General features: G+C 33.3%; 1 protein-coding gene across 1 annotated transcript in view; it reads left to right on the top strand.

The window, feature by feature from the left end:
• The first annotated feature begins 1,413 nt into the window (after positions 1-1,413).
• The window catches only part of LOC144978705 (uncharacterized), a 19,608-nt gene continuing 10,116 nt past the window's right edge, over positions 1,414-10,905 (top strand). Inside the window, exons 1-6 of the mRNA XM_078925124.1 lie at positions 1,414-1,541; positions 6,427-6,828; positions 7,183-7,576; positions 8,477-8,586; positions 9,123-9,290; positions 10,460-10,587. Of these exons, the coding sequence (XP_078781250.1) occupies positions 1,534-1,541; positions 6,427-6,828; positions 7,183-7,576; positions 8,477-8,586; positions 9,123-9,290; positions 10,460-10,587 (1,210 nt within the window). The 5' untranslated portion in view covers positions 1,414-1,533. The remainder of the gene's footprint in view (positions 1,542-6,426; positions 6,829-7,182; positions 7,577-8,476; positions 8,587-9,122; positions 9,291-10,459; positions 10,588-10,905) is intronic.

The raw sequence follows: 10,905 nt of genomic DNA, 5'->3' as shown, positions 1-10,905 counted from the left end.
TAAACCCTTCGTTTTTTTTTTTATATACCGTAAAGAAGAATAATTTTAAAGTATGATACTGTAACCGATGAAAAAAAAATCGGCTGAATGTCACTAACAATTCGAGTGTTCGAGCCAATTATAATTAAAAATCCATCAGAAGATATCCACGTCAACGCATGCACACGGGTTGTGGAACGGACTATATCAAGTTTTTAAGCCACCTCCACTTCAGGCACTTTCGTTTTTTTTTCTTTGGGCAAGATTAATAACCCCCCCCCCCCAATTTGCTTGCTTGGACAACATGGGTGATTCCTGTTGACATCAGACATCATGCTTGATGGATTATCTATATTCCTTCATGGAATGCCTAGGCGACGAGATCTGATACCGCAGCGGAAGGGCGTAATTTTTTGCCCTCAACTATCAAATTTTATTTTGATTTTTTTTTCATGCCCCATACATTTTGAAGAATGGGTGTGCTTTCAAAACAATTTTTAAAATAATTAAATTTTCAGATATGCGGCTATGCGGTCTAGTGGTATGACACTCGCTTTCGGATAGGAAGGTCCTGGGTTCGAGCCTCGCGCTCGGCGCATAGTTGAGTCCTTGGAAAATGCTCTTTACTCATATTCTCACCGTACTCGGGTGTAAAATGAGTACCTGGCCGTTAACAGCGTTGTCTTTGTCCTAAAAATTGCAATATCGCCAAACAGGCGTCCTGTCCAGTCCTACATGTAAAATAAATGTTGCTGTTGACCAGGGACCCCTTGTAAAGCCCTTTGAGCACATTTAGTGGATATTGCGCTCTATAAAGCTCACTTTTTTATATATATAAAAAAAATAATAATTCACACCGAAGTCTTGTTTTGTCTTGCCGTACTTCGAAGATAATCGCGACTGTGTGTATGGGAGTGTTTAGGTTTTTATTTATTTATTTATTTATTTTTTAAAATTTCTCTGTCAAATTCAATTTGGTCATTTATCGTTTTAATATTTTCAGGCAGAGAATTCCATATTCGGAGGGTGTTTGGAAAAAACACGAGTTGAGATGAGCATTAACTCGTGACTGCCCAAGGAAAAAAAAAACAAAACAACAACAAAACGAAGGAGCCCTCAAAAAAAAAAAGAACAAAAAAAAAAAAAAAAAAAATCTGGATTTATGAATCGAGTGCTCCGCCAGAAGTTTTTTGTTACATTCTTGTTGCTTCCTGCTGACTTTTTCAAACATGTTCTCCCTTTTATTTTTTCATTTTTATTTTATTATTATTATAATTATTATTATTTTATTTAATGGTCCATGGCTTCCACATTATCCCATAAAAATGTTGATGATCAAATCGTATCAGATTGTGCAGTAAATTTTGTGACTTGAGTCACTTATCAGTGTTAATCTTTTGTTAACAAAATAAAGACACGCTGACTAAGAACAATAACTCTTGTGGTCAAGGAACGACGCACCAACACACAAACCCCGAGAGTCGCGAGTCCCGTGTCGTCAAGATGATGATGAAATGATATGCCATACATTTTTATTTTATCTCTGAATATTTCATGTTAACGTAAGTGAGATATCAAACGTTTTTATCTTGTCCAACCATTCAAGTCCAAAAGTCAGACAAAATTTGTGTAAATTGATGTGTGTATCATCAGTCATCAGTATCTCTAATCTCTGTTATTATATTCAAATTCAATCATGCCATGTAGGCAGTTTAGTGAGCAGCAGCAGTGGCAGTCAAATTTTGACCCAACTCGCCCATAGGAAAGTTGTGACTGGAAATTGCCGTTCGCGTTTTGGGGGGTTCAATTAAAGATGCATAACTTCGTTATAAAGAGGAATATTGCAGATATTTTGGTATCATTATTTTCGTCTTTCAATTTCCTTTTAACTGTCATTATTCCCAGACACCTGTCTGGGGATAATAAAAATTCGTTATCCCCAGACAGGTGTCTAGGGATAACCAATTTTTGTTATCCCCAGACACCTGTCTGAAGATACTATCCCCAGACGCATGTAGCAAGTGGGCAGAAAGATTTTATGCAAAATGCCAAACTAGGCGTGAAAAATACTAAATATTCTGGAAAAAATACTAGTGGTTGTGTCCCAAAGTGATATTTAACACAAGATGAAAGTAAATAGTGATCAAATGTAAAATCCAGCTCTTTTTAAAAAAATATTTTAAAGGAAATGGATCAATGAAATTTCTTTTGTTACTTTGATCTGAAAACGTCAAACTGGCAATTCGACTTTTTATTTTCAACCAGGAAGAAAGTTGTTAATCATCAAATCTGTTCATAGTCCACCAACCATTTAAATTTTCATTACCAACCTACCTGTTAACTTTATTGATCATCTCTTGTTTCTATAATTTGCTCATTCTGGCCACAATTTTGGGGACGACCGGGAATAATTTTTATGTCGCGGACAAATTCCTAGGCCATGGTGTTGTTCGCCCCAAAGCCCAAAACCAACACCTGTTATTTTCCTGCCTGCTTCGCACAAGACAATACAATTTAGTATCACACGTCCACAAAACTAGATCCGACAACATATTTTTATTCGAATCAGAGATGAAAATAACTACCAAAACAAGGAAGCAAAAATGGTGGAAATATGTTTAGCTGATATATGAATTTTAAATATTCCGATAGCGGTGTGGATAGGCAGCTCAGTGGGTAAGGCCACCTTTCATTTTACTCCTTTTAGCTGCACAGATTCGACCCAGTCGCGACCACCCCCCCCCCCCCCCCCCCCCCCCCCCCCCCTCATTTTTTTTTTTTTTTTACTTTTCTTTCTTTCTTCCCAATTGATTTTCATTGTTTTCACTTTTGTTCCGAGCAAGAGTTTTTTTTTAATCAGTTGAATTTTTTATTTCTCCGATAATATTATTTCATTATTTAATTTGCTCTAGATCTATTATTGTTTTTTTTTGTTTTGGTCAATGATAATATAATAATAATAATAATAATAATAATAATAATAATAATATTAATTGTAACATTTGTTATTATTATTACTATTACCATCATAATCATTATTATATTATTATCAATAATAGTATTATTTTTATTATTAATACTCTTATTATCATACTATTACTATTATTATTTATTATTATTATTATTATTATTATTATTATTATTATTATTATTATTATTATTATTATTATTAACACTATTCCCTGCTCCGAGGAAAATCTCTCTTTTTCTTTTTTTTTTTATATTTTGACCTAAACCTTAGAGTTTTTTGTTTGCTAAACCTTTATGTAAATGTTCCGTTTCTGAGCATGAATTTCTTAAATTGTTTTTATTTTTAAAACAATTATTGTTTTTTTTTCTCCTCTATCTGACCATTTGGTCGCTCTCTGAATATTTCTGTTTGTTTGCTTTTTAATTATTTATTCTTTTTAGACACTATTTGAGATCGGAGTGGGGACGAATATATTTGCTAGAAACTAGAAAAAAACAAGAGAGAGAGAGAGAGAGAGTGAGAGAGTTTAATAATAAAAAAAAGAGGTGGGGGGAGGATGGATGGGACATTTATCCCTTTCAACGTTCTGTAAAAAGAAGACGGAATTTAAAAAAAAAAGTGACGTTACCAGGATTCGAACCCACAACGTCGATTATGGTCAAACTTCCAGGGCAGACGACTAAACCATTCGGCCATGACACCCACTTCGAAGTCAACGCATATTGTGTATATGTAGTAACAACTGATTTTAATGTTGGTTAATTTTATGTTTTTATAGATATTTTATTAACTTTCCTTATTTCTATGTGCATCTGGAAACATTCCATATTCTGGAATGTGGATAATTGTTTAAAAGAGCGGAGTTTTAAATATGCGTCTGGGGATAATGAAAATTCGTTATCCCCAGACAGTTGTCTGGGGACAACAAATTTTTATTATCCCCAGACAGGTGTCTGGGGATAATCACAGCGTCGTTTTAAATGATGCTAATTAAGGAAAAATCCATTAATAATTCCAGAAGTTATATGAAGTTAAAATTTGGCAATTTTCAAATGCATTTATTTTTTTATTTACCGCGTGTGTTTTAAAAATTTAAACGTTTGTTTTTAGAATAACATCTAAACTTTATTCATGCCAAATTTCAGGGCTCTATATCGATGCGCAGACACCTTTTAACTCTGCGCCGAAATGCCTTGTTTACATTATCTTCTCATCATGGCTGCTGAGCGATATCGATATTCATATCGATATTTTAAATTTAGTTATGTATTATGTTAAAATTAGTCCATAATATTTTCAGTACTATTATTTACTATGTTTTTATTTTGAATACATACTTTCCAACTTTATTTATAGGCATTTTATAGTTTTTGTTTTAAAAGTTCGTATATTTCTCTCTTTGTGAAATCCGATATTAATAATATCGATATTTTAAAAATACCAATTGCTTTAATTTTATTTTATTTTACTTTGCCATCAAGTTTCTTTCCCATATGTTTAGATATGTTTATCATTTGTATCCATATATTAAAGGCCTTAGCCTTAATAATTATTATGGTTAGAAGTTCTATTAGTTTTGACAGCCCCATACATTGAGAGAGAAGGAGGGGGGGGGGATAAAATTATATTAATTGTCAGTTCAAATGATGTAATAGCAATAAACCCAAAGTGGTTCAGCAGAATTTTTTAAAGTATTAAAAGCCAGAACTTTCCTTCTAATTATAATAGGGAATCTGTTTCAATTTATTCGAACTTTTTCAATCTACCATTTTATTTATATGCAATTAAATTGCCATAGGTAAAAATAAACTCATTATGTCATTACACAACATGTTTATATCTTTTCATTTAAATACTCTCAAACCCTTTTTTATTCTCTATGTATTAATTAAAAGAGGGTAATTATTAGCAATTGTTTCAGTGAGATATTGGGGATAAATCCAAAAGTGATATAGCAAATTGTTTCTTACGTCTAGTCGAGTTTTTGATTATGTGACATTTGCGTCATATTATGTAATAATGTGTTAATTTGAAATGTTTATCTTCCTCTTTATTAATGTAAATGCATTGTCCTCGATAAGACGAACATTTTGGTATGCAATATATGATAAGAACTCCATATTGACTGTTTTAACCATTTTTTATTAACATCACGCGTTTTCGGTCACAACTTTGCAATGTTAATTTTGTAACTACATTTCTAATCAAGATAGAAACAAAATTCAAACTGTTTTGTAATCTGTGTTGCCAGCTCTTTCATATGACATTGGTTTCAAGTGTGTGAGGTACATTTAGAATTTCTATTAAACTCCCTACAATCATGCTCGCTTAGTTAACTTGTGGTCGGTGGACTTGGATAAGTCAACACCAGATTCCCGTCAAAAAGAGCCAGGACAATCCGATTTGAACAAATGAAAGACTCCCCTCAATTCTTAATCCTTTTTTTCCCCAGAAAAAAGCAAAAACCATTTCAAGATAGAAATGTCAACTGCCACAAATGGGAGTCTCATACTCATACTCATACTTTTAAATTTTATAATAATTGGAACTTTTTTGTCAGCCATCATGTCATTATAATTATACTCATGGAGTCATAGTCATACTCATATGATATGAAGTAGTAGTAGTAGTCCATAACTCGTTTACTATAGTCTATGGCGTGAAACGGACAATAGCAATTGCTTGAATTTGAATTACTATCCTTTGGATATATGAATATGATGATGATATGAAGTGTGGTAATTTTATAAGCAGAATAGTAGTAGTAGAGACGGGAAAAATTCTGTAAGTCGTAAGCTCCTCAGGATAGCATCTCTTTCAATTTATATTTTCGCTGTGGATCTATTGTCAGACGTTTATTTATTCAGTTTATCAATAATATAGTAGCATTTTAAACTCTAGAACAAACCGATAGATTATAGATTAGTGAAAATTAAAAATTTCCCAATGACAATGTGACCATTGTTTTGGTTCTCCGCCTCCATTTTGCCATTGAAGTGTTGAAAGGTAGTGCAAAGCAGCCCTTGTTTTTTTTTTCTATTAATTTATGGTTAGCCCGAGGTCGGAGGATTTTTTTTTTCTATTACCGTTAGTTATGGGTCTTAGTAAAGGTCCTAAATTGTTTAATTTTCCTGGTAGGGTTAGTTAAAGGTATGAGGTTTTATTTTTTCTTAAGGTTAGTTAAATGAATACTTGGGGATTTTCCTTAGCTCAGGGAGCTTACGGAAAGCTTACTGTAGAGTCTTGATTTTGGTTCCGCACAACTTTTTCATGGCTCTCGTCACTAGCCCATCACTCTCTATCATCTTTTGTCTCCCACTTGCTTAAATAAGGCTGTCATTATTCCCATACATGCCTGGTATAGTGCTTAACTTAGCCACCGAAGATTTGTATTAAGAAAAAAATATTTTTCAGAAGCAACCATTTAAAAAAAAAAATGATGTTTAGAGTTTTCTTTTATTTTTTTATTCAAACAGATGCTCCATTGAACATCAAGACATTAGTTGTAAAATAACTGCTACCATGGCGACAAGACGTAATCGAATTGTTGTAAAACCCAACCTCAAGCCTGCTGCTCCGAAATCATCCTCAGCCTCCACTATCCAGAAAACAAAAACTCCAGTCAGCACCCTTCAAGCAACATCAGAGTCGGCCAGCACAACTGGAAAGCATACAGTTACCCCAGCACCGTCAGAAAAGTCAGTCACACAAGTCACTTCAGAGACAGAAAAAAGGAAAGGCATTGAGAAAGGACCTGTCGAGCTTCAAAGTGGTGGCGATTTTGATGGTGGTCCAGAGAGTGTCCCTGTGAAACAGAAACTAAATGCTCATCTTCTGAAAAAGTCTGTCATCTCCAACCTGACTGAAGAGTTTGCAAAGTGAGTAGTTAATGACCCCCAACCCCCAAAAAATTCCCAACCTTCTTAATGCATTAAAAAGACTTTTTTTTTCACAGTTGATTAAAATTTTACTTAGGTAGTCATCCATTCACTAATTAGAAAACTCAAACTTGGTCTTTTTTTCTCTTGTTTATTTTCCCACTTACAATAGTTAATTCTCCTTTCTTTTACACGGCTTGATCAGTGATTTTAATAGCATTAAAACTAAAACAGATTTTGTCGTTGGTAGATTCCCCAATTTTTTTCATATTGTCTTTTCCTTATTAAATTTTTTGAATTTTGATTGAAGTCTGCTATTGTCTTTTATTGACAACAAGATATTTTATTCACCAGGGAAAATGAGGGGCTTGATAAACTTACAGATGGATCAATTTCTGTGTGTTCAGGAGTAAAGGAGACAGCCATTACAGATAATACAAATGCAGTGCATGGTAAAAAGGAGAGTAGCGTTGTGTCCAAGGAGAATGAAATTCATAAAGAAATCGAGTCACAACCAGCTGCCGTAGACTCAACAATTTCACAAAGTTTAAATTATCGTGACATCCCGGCTACAGATATTTGTGTGGTAGATAAACCTGACACCACTTCAGCTCGAAATAGTCAAGACGATACGGATCAGGCTGATACTCAGATAGCATCAAATAAACCAGGAGATGTTTCTGCAGATGTGCGTGAACCAACAACAGATGAAGTTGCTTCTCAACCGAAAGTTCAACGAAAGAAAAGGGTAAGTTTAACATATTTATTTAATCTGACACATCATTGTGTACTTCTTGATATGGTTTATAACCTAGATGATTATACATAATGTATTTAAGTTATACTTACACACAGGAGTTAATTAACTTCTCATCCATCTTAATCGTTTCAGAGCCCATTGACATCTAATGTGTTCATTGTCATGTTTGACTGATCATAATAAAATCAAAGGACTAAATAGTGTTGACACTTATTTTTTCTGAAATTGCAGACTTCTGCCTTCAAAAAAGTAGTTCTGTGTGTCATTATTCATATTAAAATGGCACAGCACACACTTTTCTCTTTTTAATAAGTTTATTCCCCTATTTTTCTAACTTATGCTCAAAAAGTTGCCACTATTGTAATTACCATTTTTACTGTTGTTATAAAATTGTATTTGCTATTCTATTTATCATCATCATCATCATCATCATCATTATAATGATAGTAATAATAATAATAATTATTATTATTATAACTAGAGCATTTTTATGTCGTGCAATATCCACTAAATGTGCTCAAAGCATTTCACAGAGTCCCTAACCAGCAACAACACTTAACATGTTGGACGAGGCATGGTGTCTTTTAGGCTATATTACAGTGTTTACGGACAGAGACAATGCTGTTAACGGCTGGGCAGGTATTCATTTTACTCCTGAGTATGGTAAGAGAATTTGAGTAAAGAGCCATTTCCAAGGACTCAACTATGCACTGCTCAGAGTGGGTCTCGGACCCAGGACCTTCCAATCTGAAGGCGAGAGTCATAACATTAGACCACATAGCCACTCATCAGTATTTATTATTATAATTATTATTTATAATTTATAACAATCATTGCCATCACCTCATTACTTTTATTTTTGCATCACGGTTATCCTTTTCAAAACAGGAGAAAAAAGAAAGAAAGGATCCATTGCCTCCTAGTGATAAATCTCCTGATCGCCACAAGATGAGGATGAGTGATCTAATTGTATGGAATCCGGCACAAAATTACTTTCCGTAAGTTCCTTTTACCTTTTCTTTCATGTCATTGTGATGCCCAAAACTTGCAAAAGCGTGTTTCTCAATGCTTTAAAAATGCAATAAACAGTATCATTGTCATCATTATTAGTATTATTGTCATCCATTTTTTAAGATAAAAAAAATAAGACCATATCAATAACAGAAAAAGTCTCTTCGCGGATTTAAATTCTGGAATGATTTTTTAAAGAAATGCTGCAATTGAAACTGTGAAATTAATTTGATAATTTAGAATGGCTCTTAATTCTTTTGTTCACCATTTATGGGGGGGGGGGGGGGGGGGGTGATTAAAGGACACATCTGTAGGAATTATCTTTTTTTATTTAACATGAAGGAAAATCTTAGTTGCAATATTTTTTGTTGTTGTTGTTTAAAATGTTTTTTTATTTTACATATTTAGTAAAATTATCTTTTTTGTTTTGTGGTTAGATATCAAACAGCAAATATTTGTTCTTGACAGGCTAATCATATTAATCTTCATGATGTGAATCCTCGCTATTTATATTTCCCTGAAGGAAAAAGAAAAAGGCAAACAACAATCCTCCAGTCAAGAAAGAAGAACGTCCAAAAACACCAGAGTCAATAATCTCAATGGACGATGAGTCATCCAATCAAAGTAACTCCCTGCCTGCACCTCGTGTTATGATTGGTCCAGATGGAAACATTGTGCTTGACACTCAAAGGTATGTTATGCAAATGCGTCTTATTATAAACTGCTAAATTATCTTCTTTTATATTCGTGGATTCTTAACTATTTGTAGCTTTTTGGGTGAGCAAGATGCAATCTGTAGGTTGAATGTTTAAATCCTGCTGTGGGCGGTGCATAGTCGAGTCCTTGGAACACACACTTAACTCATATTTTCTCATCATACTCAAGTGTCAAATGGATAACTGGCTGTTAATAGCATTTAGACATGCAAATCCCCAGTCAATGGACTGAAATCATCCAATTTGTCGAATTTTTGAAAACAGAAAGGAAACCCCCCACATACGTAGACAGATGAATGAATACGTTATGGTTTTTTTAAACATTGGTCAGGGATCTTCTACAGTGTTACGCATAGCACATGAGTTGCTTATACTATATAAGATAAGATTGTATGTAAAGTTTATTTTCGTAATATTTGACTCTAAAAGACGTCATCTATATTTTGAAAACGGAGGAATTGTTTAATTTAAAAAAAGTTTCTCTTGGGTGAAAAATATCTGTTTCCATAAGTAAAGGAGTTTTATCTATTTAAAATGTCGAAATGGGTTGACAAAGTATAAACATTTTAAAATCTTCTATTCCTGCTATTATTTTGATGCTAGACTGGCAGTTTTTAAAATTACTTTTCATTATTCATCCCAGGTAACAGATAAGATCTAAATTTTTCCACAGCTTTTTCAAAACAATCCAATATTGATGTCTTTTGTGTGGAATGTTATGAGAACGCCCTTCAGGCACAGCCTCATATATTTTTAATGTTGGCTTGTGACTTCATGTAAAGTGCTTTGAGGACATTAAATTGATTATTGTGTTTATAATCGCTCAAGTTTAGAGAAAATATTTAAAAGTGGGTGCTTGGTTTCTTTAAAGTATTTAAAAAGTGGGTGCTTGCATCCAGGCATTTTGATAATGGAGGATAGTATTAATTAGTCTGAAGAGAACAGCTTCATGTGCGACTAAAGTATTCAACATAATAATACCTGGCATTAAAGACAGTAGTAAAAACTGGTAAGAGGAATCTCTGAGACTGTTGCAATCCATTGCAGTTATGTCCCCTTTGTTTTGAATGTTTTCCTGGTTTTGATATGCTTTGCATAAATCTTTCACAATTAATGACTTATTTTACATTTATTCTATTATCAGTCTTATAATTGAAACTCCGAAAGATGACACAGAGGCAAAGACAATTATTGAGGAAGATGACGACGACAGATACCTGAACTCAAATTCCTATCGGAAAACATCAAAGACAAAAATCTGGACGGAAAAAGGTGATCTGGTTTTTTTTTTTTAGTAATGTATTTATGGTTTTATTGTTTTTTGTTGTTGGCTGAGGAACAGTTTTGAGTCCGAAACGTTCTGAATTTGGTATTTTGTTCTTTTTTGAAGCGGTTATATTCATTTATTTGTTTATCACTAACAGTTATTACAATTTTAAAAAGAGGCACAATTAAAATAATCTAATTTCATCATATAAAAAAAAAAAAAGAAAAGAAACACATGATTTAACATCAGCGAGATTATAAACCTTAAACACACAATGCACCTTCATTAATCTTGAATGAAAATATTTGTCTGTTCCAAGTGGT

This window comes from Berghia stephanieae, chromosome 8 (genome assembly GCF_034508935.2).
Source record: "Berghia stephanieae isolate SIO BIC M18660-M18661 chromosome 8, UCSD_Bste_1.3, whole genome shotgun sequence".
In the NCBI taxonomy this organism is placed as follows: Eukaryota; Metazoa; Mollusca; class Gastropoda; order Nudibranchia; family Aeolidiidae; genus Berghia; species Berghia stephanieae.
The sequence above is the reverse complement of the archived record's forward strand: the minus strand, read 5'-3'. Positions and strand labels throughout refer to the sequence as shown.